Source organism: Silene latifolia, chromosome 5 (assembly GCF_048544455.1).
Source record: "Silene latifolia isolate original U9 population chromosome 5, ASM4854445v1, whole genome shotgun sequence".
NCBI classification, from domain to species: domain Eukaryota; kingdom Viridiplantae; phylum Streptophyta; class Magnoliopsida; order Caryophyllales; family Caryophyllaceae; genus Silene; species Silene latifolia.
Window position 1 is genome coordinate 49,061,711 of NC_133530.1, and position 25,267 is coordinate 49,086,977.

The 25,267-nt window shown below is 36.7% G+C and overlaps 2 protein-coding genes across 2 annotated transcripts in view; both read left to right on the forward strand.

Annotated features, from left to right (window-relative positions):
- LOC141657374 (GRF-interacting factor 1-like) overlaps positions 1 to 11,222 on the forward strand; it is a 40,079-nt gene extending 28,857 nt beyond the window's left edge. Inside the window, exons 2-4 of the mRNA XM_074464579.1 lie at positions 6,995 to 7,071; positions 7,452 to 7,536; positions 10,642 to 11,222. Of these exons, the coding sequence (XP_074320680.1) occupies positions 6,995 to 7,071; positions 7,452 to 7,536; positions 10,642 to 10,782 (303 nt within the window). The 3' untranslated portion in view covers positions 10,783 to 11,222. The remainder of the gene's footprint in view (positions 1 to 6,994; positions 7,072 to 7,451; positions 7,537 to 10,641) is intronic.
- Positions 11,223 to 13,197: 1,975 nt separating this feature from the next.
- Positions 13,198 to 14,178, forward strand: LOC141655334 (uncharacterized). Its single transcript, XM_074462419.1, has one exon. It carries the CDS (start codon positions 13,198 to 13,200, stop codon positions 14,176 to 14,178), a length of 981 nt encoding a protein of 326 aa, XP_074318520.1.
- The last annotated feature ends 11,089 nt before the right edge of the window (positions 14,179 to 25,267 follow it).

Consider the following 25,267-nt stretch of genomic DNA (forward strand, 5'->3'; position numbering starts at 1 on the left):
AAGGGGGAGGGGATGATACGAAATTGATGCAAAGATTAGACGAAATAAACAGTCGCCAAGACTGTTCAGTCAGAAGGCAGTTTCCCCAGCTATTTACTCGGTTACTTGGCGCCCAAGGAAGAGGTGTCGAGACTTCTTTCCTAAAAGAAGTCATATCCTAATTGAATTAGTTTTATTATTTCCTAGAAGAATAAGTTATTTATTTACTAGTTGTGTTAGAAGTTCTAATTTCCTAAGTCTAAGTTTATTCGGTTTAGGAAAGTGTCCAAGTTTTCCTATTTCGTTTTAGGTAAGTATTTCCTATATCTTTAAGGAGTGTGTAATAAGGCAATTAGAATTGCCATAGAAGTCTTAATCTACACGAATAGATCTAGGAGATTGGTTTAAGGAAACTTGTTTCCTTAATCGGTTTAGGAGTCTTTTTAGTTAGTATAAATAGGAGTCATTGTATTCTTATTTTAAGCATGATATGATATTAAATTAAGAAAATTGAAGCTGTTGCTTTATTGTGTTTGCAAGTTTTGTAAACCCTAGGTTCGACGAGGTTCGTTCCGAATTTCGTTATTGTTTGACGCGTTTTCGAACATTAACACGAGTTATAATCAATAGGTCTTGATTATAATTCACCATTGGTTGAGCTATAGGTCTAGCTCAAGCAAATATCCTTTTATTTTCTTGTTTCGTTTATATCACAAAAAAACACATAAAAATTACTAAGTTCTCGTTTCCAATCGACGATTCAATAAACGTTCAAATCTTATAAATCCGACAATCGACAGTCTTCAAAGACCTTTGTCCAGTTTTGTTAATTCCGCTGCAACTCTAACGAATCTTATTCTTTTGAGTAATTTTCGTATCACCATCTTGCCCTAATCCATTCAACCTAGCCTTATCTCTTTAATTCCTTTGCTCACAATAAAAATCCATTCTTATGGATATTAGCTTTTTCAATTCCGCATTATTCCTTTTGTGATTGAAAGTTTATAATATTATTATGCTAATTAAGAACTAGATTGCGTTTAATATAATATGTTTTTCATGATTAATTCTTGTCTCATAATATATTATTCTGGTCGTTTTATGTTTGTTCTTATCTTTTCAATGATGCCAAGAGGGGGAATTGTTTTTATGATTTGCGACCGTCTCAAAGTTAATTCTCTCATGGCGTTCTATAGTTATAACTTTGAAGAGATCATTAGTTTCTGCGCTCAACTGTTCTATAAATTGGGAAGTATTATGTTGAGGGGGAACTAGACTTAGACACAAATCATAGGAGACTTGTCATCATCAAAAAAGGGGAATTTGTTGGACCTTTAGTCCTTATTAATTGTTTTGATAATGACAGTAATGATTTGTATGTGGACTTAATATATAAACATATGCGTGTAATTGTGTGCTTAAGTTTTAATTTAGAAAGGAACAATTACAATGACGCAAGCTTGAAGTTTGGACCAAGGAGGTACAACTTCAAATACACTTGATCGATGTATTCAAGCAAGATCAAGATTGGAAATCAACCACGAGACTCAAGATGAGAGACTTGTGAAGAGACGATTCGTTTACTGAAGATCTACTGAAGATTAGATAGTATAGGTCGTCATCCGGTAATGGTTTTACTTTGTTTGATTTAAAGGTTAGTGAAGTTATGACCTAATAGACATAACTTCATTGCTAGACAAAAATGATGCGTTAATTTTTGGAAAATATATTTTTAGTGATTTATAAAATAAGAGAGTATTTATTTTAATTGGAATTAATTAATTAGAATTTAAGTTAAATAAACTATTGGTTTGTAACACGATATTTATATCGTCATGCAACCTAGGGCTTTAACTAAATTCTATCTCGATTTGTTGTGGGCTATAGAAGCAAGAAGTGGACCGAAGGAGCCCTAGAGGCCGGCCGAACCCTAGGTGGCCGAACCCTAGGTGGGCCGAACCCTAGGAGGCCGACACCCTAGGGAGGCCGAAACCCTAGGGAGGCCAAACTCCTCCTTCCTCTTGCTTCTTACTTGTTCATCAAGTTGTTAGGAATTTATCTTTCTAGAATATTCCTATGCCCTAATTCCAGAACATTCCAAACCCTAATTCACTCTACTATAAATACTCTCATTCATTCAACATTAATTGTTGACACACACATCTACAAATTTCAAGAGAGAAAAAATATTTTAAGCAAAATCATTTGAGCTTTAATTCTTATTTTCCAAATTTGCTTATACAAAAATTACGCATCAAATTTGTCAATCACTCAAAGAAAAATCGTTATAGGATACTAAATACACAAGGGTATTATACTCACTCGCATAACGTGAGATTAGTATTTATCGTTGTAGTTTTCTTATTAACGTAAGAGCAACCTAGAGTATTTAGCGATACTCAATCTGAGTTATAATCATATAGTTGATTATACGAGTGGATTGATAATTTTTGTAATCTGGAGAAAGGTACTAAAAATTATTAATCAAGAATAGTGGACGTAGGTTTCGACTTGTGAAACTGAACCACTTCAAAATCCTGTGTGTCTCTTTTTCTCTCTCTCTTTATTATTGTTATTTCGATTTTGCATTTATTGTTAATAATTTAATTAGTTGATTTTAATCAATAAAATCAAGTAATTAATTTATATCATATATTTCGAAAAAGCGGTCATCGTTTTTAATACTCAATTCACCCCCCCCCCTCTTTCGTATTCGATCAATAGACTCCACAGTTCACCTGTTTGAGACGAACCGGTAAACGAAGAGACTGGATCTTCGGGAAATCTGGATCCGAATACTAGACCGGACAGTCCTGTATGGTTTACGATTTCAGACTACCTTTTTTAACCAAAACTTGCTTTCAAGGCCGGTTCAGAGGCTAATTAGATTCTATATTTCTATTCTCAAACAATCTAAAGGTGATAATGTTAAGCAAGGAAGGATAAAATGAGAGCAAAATCTCTCTATATATAAGAGAGTTTTTTTGAGTGATCTGAGAGCGTTCATATCATCAAAAATTAATTTTGAAAAGTATCATAAATAATAATTTTTGATGTAAAAAATAAAGTGGAAAATCTTTTAATTATTATAATATATATATTTCCTAAATTATATTCAAGTGATATTTCCAATTTTTATATCAAACTTTTACATTTCACTTGGCAAAAAAGTATCATTAAAAAAGTTACTAAAATAATATAATTAGCTTCGTGGTAAAAAATGTTATCATTAGAGTACATATTTCATATTATTTGCACATATTAAAACTTCTTAGTATGTAAAATTGTGTAATTTTTAGTATGTTTTGTCCCACATTGGAAAATAACGTAGGTGTGGTGAATATATACTACATATAAATAATATGTTATAAAAGATATGTACTTTTTAGTATGTTATATGTCCCACATTGAAAAATAATGTAGGTGTGGTGAATATATGTCCCACATTGAAAAATAATGTAGGTGTGGTGAATATATTATGTATAAATAATAGGTGTGGTGAATATACATTTTCTATATTATATTAAAGTGATGTTTATAATTTTGATATAAAAACTTTATATTTCATTTGACAAAAAAGTATCGTATGAAAATTATATAATTAGATTATGAGAAAAAAATGCTATCATTAGAGTGTAGATTGTATTGTATTCTCTCATTATTAAATTGGGTTGATGTCAAAGTAGGTGCGAAAAAAAATGGTGTACTTAGTATGTTATTTGTCCTACATTGAAAAGTAATGTAAGTGTGATAAATATACTATGTATAAATGTTAGAATTGTCCCACATCGGAAGATTACCATAAGGCAGGGTGATCTTATGATTATAAATAGAAGTCATAACCCAAAATCTTTTGATTCTCTTAAGTATTGTCAGAGAGAGCTTCTAAAAGAGTTTGTATTACTGTCTCTACAATAATGATTTCTAACCTAAGTTAATCTTTGGAAAATCTTTTAGTTATTATAATATATACTCTGTATTTCTTATTTTATATTCAAGTGATGTTTCTAATTTTTATATAAAAACTTTTACATTTCATTTGGCAAAATAATGTCGGTAAAAAAATTATAAAAATAATAATATTAGATTCATGGTAAGAAATGATATCATTAGTTAGAGTATATATAGATTTCATATAATGTGCGCATATTAAAGATGGTGTATTTCATAGTATGTTCTATGTCTCACATTGAAAAATAATATAGGTGTGACAAATATACTACATATAAAAAATAGAATTTTCCCATATCGAAATATAGCATAAGGTGGGTGATTCTATGATTATAAATAGGAGGCATCCTTGGAACTTAGGTATCATCCCAAATATATTGAATCTCTCAAAGTATACTTATTATATAAGAGACTTTAAACATAATCTTGAATTAAATGTTAAATTTTTAAAATTGTAACATTTTTTTTAGGTGGGAAAAAGAGCAATAAAATGGTCAATATTATAACGGAAATTTTTCATGGTACCCTCAAATTTTGGTAGATTACACATAATATCCCTAATTTGTAATTGAGCATGCCATGTTATTTGTGTTTTGTTATTTAGGTATTAAATGTTAGTTTATTAAATAAAATATGGATTTAGGAATTAGATGATGAAGTGTTTGTGTAATAGATAACAAAAGAAAAAGGCGTCACAAATCATAAGAGTAATGGCGTTATGACGGAATTTGTCAAATGGTATTCTGGGAAAGAAAAAGGTGAACATAGGGGTACCATTTGTAGAAACTTAAAATTAGGGGCACCATGTGTAATCTATCAAAGTTCAAGGTTACCATGAGAAATTTTCAATATTATAATGATATAGTTCATTAAATTTTCATTTAAAAGAGAGAGATATCCGTACCAATAAAACAATAAAGGGGGTATTATTTTTTAATTGTTATTTTATTGCCACGCCATCAAACTTAATGTCCATTTAACAGCTTTTATATTAGGGGGTACCATGGGCAAAAAAATGGAACCTCAAAGGTACCATAGGCAGATTCTTAAAAGTAGAGGTAACATGGAAAATCTGACAAAATTAAGGGTTACCACGGGAAACTTCCGTATCTCAATTATGATAAAAAAAATTGAAGAAAAACAACGTACAAATATTAATGGAGAGTACTTGATCATATTATTAAATTTAAATATAACTATTAGATATAATGAGTAGCAATTGTCCGTATTCGGTATTCGGGACCTGGTTGGATGTCGAACTAAGTGCAAAAAAGATGGTGTAATTGTGAGTATGTTATTTGTCCCACATTGAAAAATAATCCAGGTTTGATGAATATATACTACGTATAAATAGTAGAATTGTCTCAGATCAGAAAAATAATCCAAGTTTGGTGAATATATTACTTATAAATAGTAGAATTGTCTCACATCGAAGTATAAGGTGGGGTGATTATATGATTATAAATAAGAGTTAACCACGTATATGTTAATCTTTTATTTTTTTTTGAAAGAGATATTTTAATAATATGTAAACAAATCATTAGACATAAAATGTAAACATTAAACCCTTATAACTTTTTTTTTTCATTATAAATAAGTTAATTACCCCATTGCAACGCACGGGCATTCAAATTTCAAACTAGTAGGTACTATACTAGTTTTCAACCCGTGAAATGCACGGGTCACCAATCTGGATATATAAGAACAAATCAACTCACATATCAATGTTGATAAAATATTTTCAATTTTAGGTCATCTGTAATAGACTATTACCCCTATATACAAACCCAATCTCATATTAAATGTTTATTTAACCCAATCTCATGACTGTTTTTTTAGCTTGATTAAAATAATGTGATCATGAAAAAAGGGGTAATGAATGGGCGAAAAAGGGGTAATGAATGGGCCTGTATCATTTCGTTGAATGCTTCATGCTTCATGCTTCTTTTTTCTTGTCCAAAGTTGCCATTTCAGGTAAGTGTGAATTAAACTATTTTTGGTCTTGGAAGTTGGACCGCACTAGGCTAGTAGGCTTGAACAGAAAAACAAATTAATGGAGAACAGGAGGGGAAAGTGTAGGAAAAATCCCTGTCAGTCTAGTTATTGATATTGTTGACATGATAGTGGGTTGTTGACAATGGGTCCCTCCATTTTTGGAGTGAAGTAAGTTTGTCAACAAAGTTTGCACTAACTTACGGAAAGCAATATGAAATGAAGAAATGTATGTGTGTATGCATTGGTTGTTGTGAGCAAAGTAAAATATGGTGGCTCACGTATGAGGTTCATTTGCCTATAAAAGGAGATGGACAAAGCTCATAATATGCATCCCTCAAAATCCTCCTTGTGAGTTATAAGTGTAATAATAAGAGTAGTCTTTAAGTCTCTTGTGTATATTACTCTTATTGTAATCTCTGAGTGTGATCAATAAAATCCTAGTGCAACCGCAGTGAGGACGTAGCCAATTTGGTGAACCTCGTTATATTTGTGTCCCTGTTATTCTTGTCTTTATTATTGTGTGTGTGGTCAAATATATTACCCTACTAAAATCCCCTACAGATATCTTTCAATGTGTGGTCTCATGGAGCCAAACATTAGTTGTAGGTGTAGCTGTCAAAATCTTGCCCGACCTGGCGACCTTGGTCCGTTTTGAAACGAGCAGTATTTTCCTTCAAAATTTAAACTCATACTCGTATTTAATTGTCCCGACTCGTTTGACAGGAATAGTTCTAAGGCCGCCTTGGCAATGGGTTTGAGCAGTATCACTTGCTCTATTCAAGCTAAATCTATGACATGTTTGAGCCATAAATTCAGCCGAGTTTGCCTCAATACATGTAGATAGTTATTGATTTTGTTTTCTATTTATATTTCAAATCAATTTTCTGGCTTTAAGATACTGGCAGCCTAACTAATTCACAGTAACTTAGAACTAGAGTGGAAATATCATGTTTTACTTGATATTCATTGTCGTCATAATTGCGTAGAAATTAATGGAGATGTTTTTTAAACAATGCGTCAATTTTCATGGAAATCTTTCATTTGTTATTTTACGTTTTACGTTTGACAGTACTTGGATGAGAACAAGTCGTTGATTCTGAAGATTGTGGAAAGCCAGAATTCCGGCAAGCTTAACGAATGTGCAGAGTAAGCTTCCCTGTTTAAATGGCAACTTGCTCAAATGTCTTTATATCTTTCATTTGCAGAGTTTCAAATTTGTTGCTTGTTGTAATAGGATTGAGTTGCGACGTGTCTTCGACTCTTGTGTCTTAATAACATCAAGTATCAACACAATTACTTGTGTGCTTCAAAGATGGCAGGCTAACGGTTAAGGGAATGTAAATACACTGCCGTGTGCTAGAATGTACTCCCTACTATACTTGAAAAATAGCGTCTTGTCATTTTCACAAACCTGTTAGAACATCCCAGTATAAGAATCCCATATTCGTTTTGTACGTAATTTTGATTTATTCTTTCCTATTTAACGCGAAATAAGCGTGTTAATCAAATTTCTTCCAATCACTCAGGAATCAAGCAAGGCTACAGAGGAATCTCATGTATCTTGCTGCTATTGCTGATGCTCAGCCCCAACAAGCTAGTGTGCATTCACAGGTACCAGTGGAGGCAGGGGCGGATTTACAGGGGGTGATGGGGGTGAACCCTCACCCCCATTAATTTTGGAAAAAAAAAATTAAAATAGTTAGAAAAAGAATTACCGATTGTATTTTAGTGATGAAGATGAGCAGATGATAGAGGAGAAACAAGGATTTTATTTTAGTGATTGTTTTCTGGGTTTGGATGTGGCATATTTCTGGGTTGAAGAATGAAGATAGGGATGAAAAGGTTGAAGACGGATGAATAAGTGATGAAATCAACTTTGTTTTACTGTAATTGTTTAGTGTGGGCCACTAATTTTTTATGAATTTTTTTACAATATTGTTTATTGTTTAGTGGTGGGACCATGGGGATGTGGCTTGTGCTTAGACCCATTTTTTTCACAAAATCTCATTTGTGACGGCACGTATTCGTCACTTTGGAGTAACGGATACTATTTTCTCTCATAAATGATCCAAATAGAGGAGAGAGGGAAGCACATGGGGTGCCCCCACCTTGTCCCCTTATTCGTTTTGTGAGTGGCATTATCGTCACTTGCTCCGACCCGTCTTCAGCAAGACTTCCTGCATTTTTTTTAACTCGCTTGTTTTTACTTATTAACTAGAATTGGTACTCGGCTTTGTACGGGCTTATTATTTTACAAAAAATATTTTTAATTAAATAAAACTATTTAAAGTTGCATAACTTATAAATTTATCATTAATATATTTTTCTATGACATATCTTAAAATTACGATGAAATAAATTATGAGATAAATTCACTACTCTCGCTATTAATATTTTGCTTAAATCAACTGATTAACTAATCTTATCTTTATTAATTCAGAAGACAATGTTGAATGCAGAATGCGCCACGTCATTTGTAATTTTTTTTTTTTTGGAAATTCAGGTTATGGTGGGACCCGTTGGTGTGCAAAGAATTAATTTCTTCAAATCGTCCGCCAATACAAACATGCGACAATTTCCCTCTTAGCAAAAATACTACTCCTATGAAATAATTTTACATTTGGAATAAATGAAATTAATTTAGACCAACTAGATAATTACAATAGAAATGCAAAAAAAAAAAAAAATACCGGCCCAAATACATACCCGTGCAATTTAATCACTGATTTAGACCAATAAGATAATTACAATAAAAATGCAAAAAAATAAAAAAAAAATACATCCAAAAACATTAATACCGGCCCAAATATATACCTGTGCAATTTTGCACGTGTTTAAAACTAGTTTTTTATTATAATAACCGAGATTTTCATCATACTATTAATAAAGTTGTTTTTACCCATTTTAATAAAAATATAGCCAAAAACCCTTGTAAAACTAAAATCGACCGCGACGAGCGATTTTGGTCCGCGACAAGCGGTTCGAGAGCGATTACGTGACACCACGATCACGGCCGATACCGAGATTTAAAACCCTGACACCCGTCACCCCCATTCCATAAATCCTAGATTCGCCACTGAGTGGAGGTAGCTAAAGGGCTCCCTGGGCTATAACCCTACATACAATTAAGTGGCAAAAAAAATATAGTAGTAGTATTAAGTGCCCTTCCCTAGAAAATACCGATGAATTGTTCATATAGAGTAGAGTTAGTTAACTGACATCCACGCATGCATTATAAACAAGTGGAAATCTTGGTATTCCTCATTCCCAAGTTTTATTACACCACTTTATTTAAGCATTAAAATTTTAGGTAGACGGTCTTTTACTAAATTATTGAGACATCACCATTTCGTACGCTTTTTTTTGGTAATAATGACCCAAAGAAATACTTTAATTTCGTACTTATTTACATAATAAGCGTAAGTATTTATCATTAATCATGATTCATACCTATTTTATAACCAATATAATACTCCCTCTGTCCCGGTCATTTGTTTACCAATTCTATCTTGGGGTGTCTAATTCAATTGTTTACCTTTCTATTTAGAGAATGCTTTAGAAATTTTATCCTCCCCACTCAATTTGGTCCATTTGTCATCAAATAATTCGTCCTCTCTCTTTCCCTAATCTTTGAAACCAAAGGTAAACAAATGACCGAACGTAGGAAGTACCACTTTTTCTTTAAATTATAAAATAGTCTCCAATAAACTTATTAAGAGGTCGTTTCTCAAGAGACTTACTCGTTAAGAGTTGATAATCCAAGGAAACTAAAAACTAAAAATGCTCCGACGTGATTTTTACACGTCAAATTGAGATATAATGGTAATCTCAGTGGAATTTACATTTAAGTATTTATTTTAGCACAGGAAATTATAAGCTTATAAGCTAATCCTATGTTAACAAATTACTCCTTCCGATCTTAAAAATTTCTCCATTTGATAAAAATAGTTTTCACAAATCTTAAAAAATTAGGCGATTCCAAAGAATCAAAAGGTATTTTCTGCTCCGATCAATAGTTATCGTTGTGAAACAACAATTCCATGTTATAAGAGGTGTATCATATATCTATGGTGTACATTCTCTGTTCTAGTCAATAGTTATTTGAAATTCCTCTCATATTTCAAATAATAATAACTCTTGAGCAGAACGAGGGGAATATAAGATAGATATTGAAATCCCGTGCGTAATAAGAACTCTTTTTAATATATCATTTAAATTTACACTCCATCAAACGTGAGCTTTAGCCCTACATAATTTTAATTTCTGGCTCCGTCCCTGGGTACCACACATGCTCTTCTTCATTTTCATAGACTCATCATCACATGACTTGAAAAATATATTTAATCTCTATGGCAATTAAATATTCCTCCTTTGATCTTACTACTAAACAACCAACTGTTAATAATGTCAAACAAAGACCTGTTGAGTTGAGGATATACACTCAAGTTATCGAAACTGTTAGCACTAGCTCAACAGCTCCTCAACCGCGGTTATTGAAATGCTCTACTAGGTCTTAAGAACTGCGTCCAAAGCATAAGGTCTCCAAAGTTCCTTAATCTAGTAGTCTTACTTTAAAACAAACGGTGAACAACTACATTCGTGTCATATTTTCGATGAGATGCATTGACAGCCCTGCAATTTCTTATAACAGTTCGTGTTATCTGGCCCCTAGTTAATGGGGGTTAAATCTTTGTATTGTGGTCATTGTAACTGCAGTACCCACAAAACAGCATGATGCAGTCTGGGGCACATTACATACAGCAGCAGCAGCAGCAGCAGCAACAAGCTCAACAGATGTCCCCACAAGCTCTAATGGCGGCCCGATCTTCAATGCTTTACAGCCAGCAGGCTTACTAAGCTCTTCATCAGGGCCAAGGCCCAATGGGTATGAGCTCTGGGCTCAGCCTGCTGCAGGGAGAGCCTCATAGCAGCATGCTGGGAGGAGGATATACCGACTTTGGGCGCTCTGTCACTGGGAGCGAAGCGCGTGGCGGGAGTTCTGGAGATGGTGATGGTCTTTACTTAAAGTCTGGTGAAGATGGAAACTAAGTATTGCTGTTGTCAAAATAATACTCCGTAGTAGTTAGTTGTGGGTTTTAGTCTTAATTAGGAGAAATGTAGTCCAGGAAGTACTTTGCAGGGAACAAGGATTGAATTTTCTGCTGTAGAACAATTTGTGAGTTTTGACTCAAAAAACCTCTTGTTTCTTTTATGTTGCGAGTCTAGAAGCAGTTTGTTTAATCATCATGTAAATCGTAGTTTTCATGGTTATTTAATATTTAGCATCTTCACTTATGGTGTAGGGATTTTTGGTATGAGCCACACAATAATAAAGATAATAAGAATCGGAAAAATAATAATATAAGAAATGTATTCCCTTCGGAATTTTCCATTAGTCAGACTCCCAATATATACAAGAGTTTAGCAACTAATAGAAGAAACGTATCCTAGAAATATGGTAACAATATGCTAAATATATGCACCTAATAATATTTACTAGAAATACAAAGCGGAATATGCTTCTTCGGTCTTCCTAGGGTTCTATGGGAGTGGTGTCCTAGTCCATCTATGCTTCTTCCTTCTTGCTCAAGGTATCTTTCTACATCGTGTGTGTGGGTCTGATTCCGTCCTTTTCTTTCTGTTTGTGTGTAGTTCCGTCGACTGTGGTGTTTTTCTTGACGGGTAGTAGTTTTAGGGTTTCTTTTTGTTGCTTGTTTTCCAAGTTAGGGTTTGTGTGTTTGGTTTCCTCCGTGTTTTCTTCTGCCTGAACTATGGAGTATGGGAGTAGTAGCAAAGGTAAAGAGGTGATGGGGGAGGCTACCAGGGGAGAGCGTGACACTTTTGTCTGGGATGTCGGTGAGGATGGTGGACATGGTACACGGACAGAGGGAGTTCTTGTGGGTAAGATTTGGTCTATAAAGATGATTAACAGTAAAGCTGCTATTGATACAAATGTTAAGACTATGGAATCCAAAGGGGAAGGTGATGGGAAATATTTTAGATGCAAAGGAAAAGATCTTCATCTTTCGCTTCGAGGATGATCGGGATAAGACTAAGGTGCTTGAGGGGCAGCCATGGCACTTTGACAAGTTTACCTGGTGTTTCAATGAGCCGGATGGAGAAGGTAAGTTAACTGATACTCCTCTATTCCGGCTTCCTATTTGGGCTCGGGTGTATGACCTTCCGCTTAAAGGGCGCACGAATGAGGATAATTTGCGTAAATTGGGCGCGCAGCTGGGTACGTATGTTATGAAGGATGATAATTCATGTCCTGAGATGGAGAGAGCAGTGCGTATCCGTATCTTGCACAATGTTCGAAAGCCGCTTCGATCTTGTACTGAAATTCGCCTGCCAAATGGGAATGTAACAACCTTCGATGTCAAGTATGAGCGACTACCCCTATTTTGTTATGGCTGTGGGGTTCTGGGTCATGGGGTGAAAGATTGCGAGGATGGGCCCTATGATGAGGATGCCCTCAAGTATGGCGATTTTTTGAGGGCTTCGCCTCTAAGGGGTAATAGAGCTGGTGTGGCTGAGGGACGTAAAGTTAGTAGGGATCTTCGGCCTGAGTTTGAGGAGGAGTTCAGAAAGAATGAGATGGAGATGGTTGAGAAGCTTCAAAAAATTGCAATATCAGGGAGGTGTAAGGTTCAGGCGAAGGGAGTTCAGGTGGAATTGAGGAGTGTTTTAGAGGAGGATTGTCAGGTGGTGTCGGGCCATGGTGTGGTGGCTGGTGGTGGGTCTTTGCATTGGGGAGATGTGATGGGTGGGGATGGACAGCATGCTCCTACAAGGAATGTGACTGTTGGAAGTGCGGCTACTATGGTGTTTGGGTCGGATGATGCTTTGAGGGATACCGTGGGAGAGATGGTGCAGGGAGAGTGTGAGCTTTCTGGGCATGTAGGGGAAGGGGGTGTGAATGTTCAGAAGTGGCAACGCAGGGCCAGGCTGTTGAGTGCGGAGGGGTCGGGGGTAGACATGGAGGATGGGGGAGTGTTTTTGAATGAAAATCAGAAGAGGTTACGGGTGGATGATGAATTGGAGGGTGGAATATTACCGAAAAAAGCTACTTTACACAGGGATGTGTCTATATCTGAGGCGGAGGCTGACTCGAGTCAGCCCCGCCGGGCCCAATGAATCTCTTAAGCCTCAACTGCAGAGGGCTGGGCAATCCCGTCGGTTGGAGGTCTCCGGAATCTTATCCGGAGGGAGGCCCCAGCTTTAGTTTTCCTTTGTGAAACGAAGCTGAGTAGTGTAGAGTTTGCTTTAGTTATGGCGAGTTTTGACGAGTATAGTAGTGTGTCTGTTGATAGTATGGGTCGCTCTGGAGGGCTTGCTTTTATGTGGAAGAAAGATATTCATGTCACCTTTCGGTCTGCTTCTGTTCATTTTATGGATTTTGATGTACGCATCGATGGTCAGGATTGGAGGTGTACGGGTTTTTATGGGTGGCCTGCGGTACAGGATCGTCACCTGTCCTGGTCGCTGTTACGGTCACTCGCAGCTGAGTCGCAGGGGCCGTGGCTTTGCATGGGTGACTTTAATGAAGTTCTTTTTGCTAATGAAATGAAAGGGGGTACGAGGGCACAGTGGCAAATGAATAATTTTAGGGATGCGGTGGATGTGTGTGAGCTGAGTGATTTAGATGTGGAGGGGTATGCGTTTACTTTTGACAATGGGCAGGCTGGGGAGAACAATAGGCAATGTCGGATTGATCGAGCAATGAAAAACGAAGGATGGAGGGAACTTTTTCCTTATGCAAAGGTAGTTCATTTAGGGCGGGAGTGGTCTGATCATTCTCCTATTAAAGTAATGCTGGATGGCAGAGAGGGTATGGATGGGCGTTCTAAGCGGAATTTCCGTTTTGAACAGATATGGGTTGGCGAAGAAGGGTGTGAAGATACAATAAGGCGAGCTTGGGAGGAGAGTGACTGGGATGTTGTCGATACGATTTCTAGGTGTGCTAGGGAGCTGCAGAAGTGGAAAGGAGTGAGTATTGGTAAGATTATGAGGGATATTAATAGAAAAAGGAAGCGGCTTGAGTGGCTAAATGTAAATGAGAGATCAGTAACTAATGTACGGGAAAGGAAAGTTGTTATGAGGGAGTTGAATGATTTACTTAAGCAGGAAGAAATTTTTTGGCGTCAACGTTCTCGGGCATTATGGTTAAGAGAGGGAGACCGGAACACTAAATACTTTCATAGGAAGGCTGGGCAACGCAAAAAAAAAGAACCGGATAAGCCGTGTGGTTGATGAGGAGGGACGGGTAATCACCGGGGAGAGGGGTATACAGGCGGCAGCAGTGAAGAATTTTGGATCTCTGTTTACGTCCTCCAGGCCGGCGGGGTTCAGTGAGTTATTGGCGGGTGTGCGCGAAAGGGTTACGGGGGCGATGAATGCAGTGTTTGAGGACGTGTATAGGGAAGAGGAAGTATTCGATGCGCTGCAACAAATGCATCCGTTGAAAGCTCCTGGGCCTGATGGGATGAATGCGCTCTTTTATCAGACATATTGGCATATTGTAGGTCCATCTGTTACTCGGTTGGTGTTGCGGATTCTAAATGGAGGTGAGTTCCCTGCTGTTATTAATAAAACTCATATTGTCCTGATTCCAAAAAAGAAGGCGCCGGATAAATTTGGTGACTATCGACCGATAAGTTTGTGCAATGTTTTATATAAGCTAGTGGTGAAGGTTCTCGCTAACCGGCTTAAGATATTTTTGGGCGACTTAGTCTCCGAGAATCAGAGTGCTTTTACCCCCGGTCGGCTAATTTCTGATAATATTCTGGTTGCGTTTGAGATGTTTCATTATATGAAGAATGCCCGAAGTGGTGGGGGGCATATGGCTCTAAAGCTTGATATGGCCAAGGCGTATGACAGGGTTGAGTGGGTATTTCTGGAGAGGGTTTTACAGGCTATGAGGTTTGCAGGGCAGTGGATTTTTAATGTCATGCGATGTGTGAGGTCGGTGTCTTATGAGGTGTTAATTAATGGGGCTCCGTCTGAGTCTTTTGTTTCTGCGCGAGGTCTGCGACAGGGTGATCCTTTGTCTCCGTATTTGTTTATTCTCTGCGCAGAGGTGCTTTCTAGTATGATTAGGAGGAAAGTGGAGGAGGGGGCCTTGAATGGGATTCGGGTGGCACCTGGGCCACCAGTGATTTCTCACTTGTTTTTTTGCAGATGATAGTATTATTTTTGTTAAGGCTAATGAGAACCAGGCGAGAGTTGTCATGGATGTTTTGAGTAAGTATGAAAGGGCGTCAGGACAGCTTGTAAGTAAGGAGAAAACGACGGTATCTTTTAGTAAGGGCACGGTGGAGTGGCGAAGGGAGAAGGTGGCGAGAGTTCTAGGTGTGAAGGTTGTTGCGGAGCAGGATAGGTATCTGGGTTTACCGACGGTTATTGGGCAATCGAAGCATGCTCTCACCAAAATTGTTCGTGATAAACTTAATAATAAAATGCAAGGTTGGCGTGGTAAGTTATTTAGCAGAGCAGGTAGGGAAACTTTGATAAAGGCAATTGCCCAATCTATTCCTACCTATGCGATTAGTGTTTTTAAGTTACCAGTTAATTTTTGCAATGAGCTTCGGTCTATTGTATCGAGATTTTGGTGGGGTTCAGCTGGGGGTGCGCGTAAGATATCTTGGTTGTCCTGGGATTATATGTGTCGAGCTAAGGTGAGAGGGGGCATGGGTTTCCGTGATTTTGAAAATTTCAATTTGGCGCTGTTAGCGAAGCAGGCTTGGCGGTTAATTTGTGATGATGGTAGCTTGATGGTGCGGGTTTTGAAGGGTAAGTACTTTCCGAATGGCACGTTTATGGATGCACCATTAGGGAACAATCCGAGCTATACTTGGAGGAGTATTTGTGAGGCTAAGTGTGTTATGGGATTGGGCTTAAGGAAAAGAGTGGGCAATGGAGTTGATACGCGGGTTTGGTTGGATCCGTGGATACCCAATACTTCTTCTAGGTGTGTTGTCTCGCCACGAGGGGATAGTGCTCTTGAGATGAGAGTAGCAGAGCTCATGGTGGTGGGTGAGCCACGGTGGGATAGGGAGAAGGTGGAGGCGGTTTTTCTGCCTTTTGAGGTGGAAAGAATTATGAGTATCCGTCTGAGTGAGCATTCTAGGGAGGATAGTTGGTGTTGGGATAAGGCGAAGGATGGGGAGTACTTGGTGAAGGAGGGGTATCGGTTGTTAGCGGCGAGATGAGAGGGGAGGGGAGCGATCGGATAGTTCGATGGGAGGTTGGTTGTGGAAGGCGTTGTGGGCTGCCCCGGTTTTACCGCGTATTAAAGCTTTTATGTGGCAGCTGTGTAACAATGCGTTGCCGGTCAAGGCTAATATAGCAGCACGTTTGAGAGGGGTGGATGGCTCGTGTCCTCGGTGTCATTTTGAAGCTGAGACTTGTGTCCATGTCTTGAGGGATTGTGGGTGGAATGATGATGTATGGGATGGTGTCGGTTTAGATGTGCAAGGAATGGTTGGTGGCGGGAATGTTAGGGAGTGGGTGGAGCTGTTAATTCGTGATATGGGGGAGAAGGAGAGGGTGATGTTTATGACTACTTGTTGGGTAATATGGGAGCAGCGGAATAAGATGGTTTTTGATGAACGTGGGTGGAGTAGTGAGGCTATTGTCCGGAGAGTAATGGATATTAGCTGGGAGATGCAGTGCTGTCAAGAGGATAAAGCGGGGGCAGCAAGGGAGAGGGGGGTGTGTGGTTGGTCTTTGGGCGGATGGGTGAGGCCGGGTGCAGGTGTATGGAAGATTAATGTCGATGCGGGCGTGAAGGAAGGTCTGGGTGTGGGAATGGGGGCGGTATGCCTAGATGAGCAAGGGGGAGTGGCGTGGGTGGTAGCTGTTCAGGAGGAGGGTGGTCGGGATGTGGCAATGGCGGAAGCAGAAGCTGTGTATCTTGGTCTCAAAGAAGCAAGACGGCTGGGGTTGCGGAATGTTATTATTGAAAGTGACTGTCTTAATGTGGTCACTGACTTGCAGAAGAATAAAAAGGGCCGGAGTGATATTTGCTTGGTATACGACGATATCTTTAGAATTAGTTTGTTTTTTGAGTCTGTTGTTTTTAATTATGCTAGTAGATTGTCTAATAGATTGGCACACGAAGTGGCTCACGCTATTCCGTGGTCCATAGGTAGGCGTTTTTGGACAGATGATTTACTTCTGTTTTTTGTTAACATTGCGGTCCTGGATTTAAGTAATATATGATAACCCGTAAGGGTTTCTTTCAAAAAAAAAAAAAAAGAAATACAAAGAGGAATATACACTAGGATATTCTAATACGCTCCCTCAGTCGAAGCGGGAGGCGGACGGATGCTGAGACTGTACCGGAATCATCAAAGAGAATCTTAGGCAGCCCCTTCGTAAAAATGTGGGCGTATTGATACCTCGAGGGGACAAGAAGCTTTTTTCAAAGCACGTAGTAGTCTCCAATTCTTTTAAAACACTCACATTAAATAAAGGGACTTGCTAAATCCCGCGCACCAATTTACTCAATCCCGCGCAATTTACCCTTCATATTCCATAAATGCCCTTCGTCTTAAAAGAGAATTAAAAAGAGCTCTCTCCCTCCTCTCCCAAAACCTAACCGATTTTTTGATAGTTCGACAAAAATGAATTGTAATTCGCGCATATCACATATGTTTTTTTTTATATTATCAACAACTTTTTTTAATAGTCTTTTAATCGATTAAACAAATTCTCGCATATCAAATGTAAAAAATTGCTTCAACACTGAATAACATAAGAAATGCAATTCAATTAGTGTTACTGATGAGTGATCAGAGACATCATATTTGCCATCTGACAATTCAATTTAATCGATTAAACAAATGAGTATGTATCCACCACCAACTAATGACAGAAACCGCAACATCCCACAAAAGACTTTACCATCTGTAATTTTTGATGAATCAAGCAAGATGAAAGTGCGGATCGGAGGGTGACAGCGTCGATATGGCAATTGAGTACGGCGAGGTTGTGGCGGCATCGACGGTAGAGGAGGGATGGTTGGCGGCGCGATGTCGATTGGTAGTGGAAGGGTGGTCGGCGGCGCGACGTCGATTGGTAGTGGAGGTTGTGGCAGCGTCGATTGGTAGACGGGATTCATAAATTGGGGGTTTTCATTTTTTGGGGTTTTCCTGTTTCTCTCTCTTGTTTCTCTCTTTGTGGGGTGAGAAATGAGAGGGGTATAATCGGAATAAAATGAAAAAATGCGCGGGATTGAGTAATTTGATGCGCGGGATTTAGCAATTACGTAAATAAATACTAACTAACATTAAATAAATATTAACTATAATTAATAGATAATGTTAAAATTTGTATATTATATCTCTTTGAATAAAAATATTTTATGTGATATATGTAAAATATATCTCTTCTATAACTATGAGCTCTTAACAAGTTACCACATGGGACTCTACCATAATATGCACATATAAATAGCACCAAAACATCGATTATAGAATTACATTGGATCTTTGCGTTCTCATCTTATAGCTTCTTAATCTTTTTATTGTGTTTGCTTATTGCATTCTATTGTATTATACGTCATTTTATATAATTTGCGAGTTTATCAGGCATACTAATATGTAGTTTGATTTGTCGTTTTAGGTACAATTAGATTCACTGGAAGAGTGGAAGATGGTGAATGGTACAATTAGATTCACTGGAAGAGTATATAAAAGAAGCTTTTTTCAAAGCACGTAGCAGTCTCCAATTCTTTTAAAACACTCACATTAAATAAATACTAACTAACGTTAAATTAATATTAACTATAATTAATAGATAATGTTAAAATTTGTATATTATATCTCTTTGAATAAAAATATTTTATGTGGTATACGTAAAATATATCTCTTCTATAACTATGAGCTCTTAACAAGTTACCACATGGGACTCTACCATAATATGCACATATAAATAGCACCAAAACATCGATTATAGAATTACATTGGATCTTTGCGTTCTCATCTTATAGCTTCTTAATCTTTTTATTGTGTTTGCTTATTGCATTCTATTGTTTATACGTCATTTTATATAATTTGCGAGTTTATCAGGCATACTAATATGCAGTTTGATTTGTCGTTTCAGGTACAATTAGATTCACTGGAAGAGTGGAAGATGGTGAATGGTACAATTAGATTCACTGGAAGAGTGGAAGATGGTGAATGAACTCATGGGGCAAATATTCAAATAGTTCAGAGATCAGTGGACTTCCGACATATACACTCCTATCCAATCCTTACCCTCATACATATAAAAAGCTTCATATATTACGTACCAACTACAAACAATGAAAGTCAAACTCTGATTACCTACATCTTATTTTTTTCTTAGTTTTGTTTTATTTCCTATTCCGTGATGTTGGATGAAAATTACTTTATTTTCTAGGATATTAGTATTTGGTAGTATTTTGGTGATTATGTTATGTTTGATTAATGAAGGCTGATTTGTTTTAAGGGGGGTACACGACCAAAGAGAAAGCAAGAGGACATGATCAGCATAGAGGACACTCCTATTCACATCTAAGCTCAAAGTATCCGAATTGAAGAGCCTATTTCCTTATTTGTTTGTTAAGCACCTTTGTTGATTTTTTTTCTTGCGCAAAGATGACGAAGGAGATTATTAGTTATCACCACATGAATCGGAATGAGAATTTGTGTACCAAGGAGAAACCACCAAGGGCAATTTCCTTTGAATTACGCTGGATTTTAGATTTAGTTCGGGTACCGACTTTCGAAAACCACAATTTTGCAAATCGAAAAGGTGCTTAGCATATAATATGATTGTACAGTTTATGAATTACAACAGTATTTCATAATTTGTGACATTCGTTTATAACGTATTGATAATTGATATTTGTATAAATTTAGGTGTAGAACAAGTTTTGTATAGTACATGTACATCAACTTAATCCATAGAACAAATCATATCTTGATTTTAGTTTCACTTTAGTTTATTCCCTTTTGTTTTGCAATTTATATGAATGATAATGTGAGTTTAGTTTTATAAACTTTTTGAAAAAAAATTACAAACAGGTTCACTAAAGTATTCTATTTTTGTGTGTTCAATTTATAACTATAAGAATTTAAGATTATATTCTAAGAAATTACGAAAGGTCATTTGTAAGATCGATCATTTTTACTATGAAACCAATTAATACATATAGAACATCACTTATATTCTTAAAATTCTTAAAATTCTGTATAACTTATGGGTAATTACTTTCGCCTTTGACCTTTGGACACGTCGGAACCAATTGTTTTTTACAAGAATACTTAACTCATTACTGTTTTAAATTATTAAAGTTGTATTGTATATTCCTAACGTAATAAAGGGTCCATTTTTTAATAGCATCGTAAATAAACTTTAAATAGGTAAATTATTATAAATAAATAATGATAAAGATAAAGAAAGCTCTCATACAGATATACAGTTTCTTTATTGGCATAACTGAAATTATAGTCTTCCAACGCAAGTCATATACAAAAGTAACAAACAACACCAATTTAAAAATCGTACGACATGAGAAACTCCATTGCAAAGCCACTTAGAATTGAAATATTTGAGAAAAGTTTTTTTTTTTGGCAGCTTATATTTTTGAGAAAAGTAGACCATTGCAAAGCCAATTAAAATTGAAATATTTGAGAAAAGTTGACCAAGATAAGACGATGGATTAAACAATCAAATAAATCTAATCAGATACTAATAAATGCCATAAAGATACTACTCCGTACGATTTTGTGCCGTTTTTTATGAGATTAATTTGAGCTTATATAAATTTCTTATTTAACAACTTACTGATATTAAAAATATTAAGAATTGGCATCACATATCGAGTAAAATATTAGCGTAAAATTAAATAGCTATTTCTTTAATATAGGAAGATAATTACTTTGCATCTACATGTCTACAAATTAGGAGAAGCTGAGCTACTGAATATAAAGTTTGATTTATACTATTTTATAAGTACTGTATATAGCTTGCTTTTTATTTTTTATTTTTTTAGACAAAGGTACTGTATATAGCTTGCTACTTCAGATTACTGTGCCAAATTCTACCCGGTGTTTTGCTGATGGTTTAGATTACTTAGGGTAAGATTATTGGTAGTCTTGAGACAAGACTTTGGTGAGTCTTAAGACAAGGCTCACTCAAGACTACCAATAATCTATCATACTTTTAATAAAGTCTTGACAAAGTCTTAAGTAGAGTCTTGGAAATCCAAGACTCAACTTAAGACTCTACATGAGTCTTGACCCTACTATTAAAAGAAGACATCCAATGAAAGAATGACAAGTGTTATATTATTTTTGTTCTTTTTTTCTTAAACTCCACATTTTCTCAAGTAAAGTGAAAAAGTAGAGTCTGAGTTGAGTCTGACTGATAATGTATAAAGTCTGAGGTAAGTCTGAGTTGAGTCTGAACAATAAATAAATAATAAAAGTTAGTGGAAAACTGATGTGGCAGAGTCTTTAAAACTTTGGTGAGTCTGACTGATAATCTCACCCTTAGTTGTATACAATGGAATTTCGTTTAACATTGAGTCGGCTAAAAGTATATACTACTACTCCATTATACATCTGATGTAATACCATCAATTGTATAATTTATGAGGATTATAATAAAGTTTTTGAGTTTTGTTTTAAAAATTATGAATCTTACTATAAAGTTTCTGAGTTTTTATTCACTTAAACACTAAACTCAAAAATTACAATAAAACTAAAAAACATTACATATAAGCTTCATTAAATTTTAGTTTTTGACGGAAAAAAATAAAAAATCTAACTTATTAACTTTAATAAGCTCAGAAAAAAATACATATATAAGCTTCATTAAATTTTAGTTTTGACGGAAAAAAAATAAAAATCTAACTTATTAACTTTAATAAGCTCAGAAAAAATATCATATGCTCAAAAACAAATAACGTTTGAGGTAATAAGCTCAGAAAAAATACATATATGCTCAAAAACAAATAAATCTGATATGTTTCATATTTTTTTATGTAGGATTTCTTAAGCATGTTAATGTTTTTGATTTGACATATAAGAGTAAGTCTTATTCAGTCCAAGGTCAGGATAGATCGTCGCCCTCTTCGAGGACTTAAAGTTGTTCTTACGTATGGTTTATCAATAGGGCTATATTTGAACTCAATGAGAATCGAACCCCACACTTCAAAATCAGAAGATGCACTCTTTAACATTAGCTCACGCCATTTTTACATGTCCAACGTAACATAAAAATTATGTAAAATACAATTTTCATTGAAAGAACCATCAACATCTTACCATGATAAATACACAAAAGCCACTGTTATGATTAGAACGAACCCGTGAACCATGGTACAAGTTCGTTAAAAGTTCGTCAATCTACGACACGAGACTTACTTTTTACATAATTAACACGAGGTGTTTCTATGAATAACTAAAACCCACAAATTTCTAACTTCTCACACATTAAGATAATATGAAAATTATTGCAAAATTATTGATATCCTACGGTTTTGTGTATGCTTGGGAATATGACTTCTCACATTAACGAAAATAAACTTAAAATTAGAGTTTAAATCATGATAAAATTGCCACACGGAAGTATTTCACACTAAAAAGTATTGTATTTGAGATAACTCCCAACCATAATTCGGACTACATGCTTGATTTCACCAAATATTACTTATCACTAGGTAAGGCATAATGACCATAATATCTAATGGTAATAGGACTCTTTAGATTAATCTCTTTTACCGGTCTTGATATTTTATTCTCATTAATTTTTATCTATTACTCCATATATGTTTTAAAATTAAGTTCACTCGAGAAAATGTTCCTTTGTCTCCTAAATAAATCAATGAGTTACTCTACCAGTCTACCTCTACTGTAAATTGGTTTTGGGATTTTTTTTTTCTTTTTTTTTTTTGCTTCAGAAGCGGCTTTCTCTCTTCCTTGTGGGTATGACTCCGACCACGCGTTAATTAACATGGTGTCATATGTAATGGTTAAAAAGCCTCAAGTGACTAAGCATAATCTTAGAATGCTATTTATCACATAAATCACAAAAGAGATTAAAAATTTAATTAAATTCAATATAGTTTGGGCTGAAAATATTAAATGCAAGAATAAAGGGCTCCCATGATTCGAACATTAGACCTAACAGTCATCGAGTTCCAATGTCGGATGAATATTATCTTAACAAAAAATTTAAGTTATCATGAGTTACTTTACGATAATAAATATATTTTTCAAGTGGAAGAATAAACAATTTTCATAAACTCACTTTAAAGGAAAAGACAATTAAATAATCCGTGCAACGCACGGGCACAAAATCTAGTATGCTAAATATATGCACCTAATAATATTTACTAGAAATACAAAGAGGAATATACACTAGGATATTCTAATACGCTCCCTCAGTCGAAGCGGGAGGCGGACGGATGCTGAGACTGGACCGGAAATCATCAAAGAGAACCTTAGGCAGCCCCTTCGTAAAAATGTGGGCGTATTGATACCTCGAGGGGACATGTCGAACTTGAACTTGACCAACGGCGACCTTTTCGCGAACGAAATGTATGTTGGTTTAGTGCGTTGGTGATTAACTGGATTTCCGGATAAGTAAATGGCAGACACATTATCGCAATATACAACAGTGGCCTTTTTGATAGGACAATGAAGCTCAAGTAGTAAATTCCAAATCCAACATGACTCGGCTACAGCATTGGCCACTCCTTTATACTCGACCTCGGCACTTGATTTTGAAATGGTAGCTTGCCGTTTAGAGGACCACGAGATTAGGTTGTCGCCAAGGTAGACACAGTAACCAAAAGTGGATCGTCGGGTGTCGGGACATCCACCCCAATCGGCATCACTATAGGCACTCAGAGAGTCATGTGAAGAGATACTCAAGTGAAGTCCATAGTGAGTAGTACCTTGTAAATAACGGATGATGCGCTTGAGAGCCCCGAAATGAGCTTCTCTCGGATCATGCATGTATAAACAAATCTGCTGAAATGCATAGGAGATGTCGGGATGGGTGAATGTTAAGTATTGTAAAGCACCCGCCAAACTTCGAAACAGAGAAGGGTCCGAAATTGGCTTTCCCGAATTTGCTCCTAGCTTAGGATTGGTGTCCACGGGAGTGCGGGCAGGCTTGCAAGAGGTCATATTCGCACGAGCGATTATATCAGTAGCGTATTTCTGTTGGTGCAAAAATAACCCGGACTTATGTCTAATAGCCGAAATACCAAGGAAATAATTCAGTGGCCCGAGGTCAGTCATGGCGAATTCTTATCCGAGGAGTGCAAGAATCTCATCACGTAGCTTGACCGTGGAGGTGGTAAGGATAATATCGTCCACGTAAAGCAAGACATAGGCCATATTATCACCGTGGTGGTATACAAAGAGAGAATTGTCCGATTTACTATGAGCAAAGCCGAGAGTAGAAACATAAGAGGCAAACCTTTGGTACCATGCGCGCGATGCTTGTTTGAGTCCGTAGAGAGAATTCTTTAGGAGACAAACATGGTCCGGGTGATTACGGTCTCGAAACCCGGGTGGCTGATGTATATAGACTGTCTCATCTAAACGTCTATAAAGGAAAGTATTTTTGACGTCAAGTTGATGTATAGGCCACTTCTTAGAGACCGCTATACTAAGCACAGTACGAATTGTTGTCGGCTTTACCACCGGACTAAAAGTTTCATCGCAGTCGACTCCCACCTGTTGAGACCTGCCATTAACAACAAGTCGAGCTTTGTATCACTCCAAATCATCGTTAGCTTTGAATTTATGCTTAAACAACCATAAACAACGCGTTATATTGACATTAGATGGTCGAGGCACAAGAACCCATGTCTCATTCTTAAGTAGTGCGTCAAATTCATCTTTCATGGCCTGATTCCAATGACGGTCCTTAAGGGCGTCTATGGGGTTCTTGGGTATAGACGATGGTGCGGTGGTAGTGCATAAATCAAAGATAGGTTTTGGTTTGAAGATGCCATGTTGAGCTCGAGTGGTCATTTGTGGGGAAGGCCGAGGAGGGGAGGTAGAGGGAGAAGATGCCGGGGTTGATTGCGTTGTATTTGGTGGGGTAAGTGACGTAGGGGTGGCTGGTACACCAGGGGTGTTATGAGGAGAAGAGCCTGGATTGTCTTAATTGTGGGCTTGGGCTGATGTTTGGAGGTGTTGGTGAGAAACGTAAGGGTTTGGGTCAGGGTCAAGAAACCGATATGATGAGGCTGGTGTCGGGTTTGCCATTGCAAAAGGAAAAATAGTCTCATCAAAAGTTACATGACGGGCAATTATGATCTTACGGGTAACCGAATCCAAACACTTGT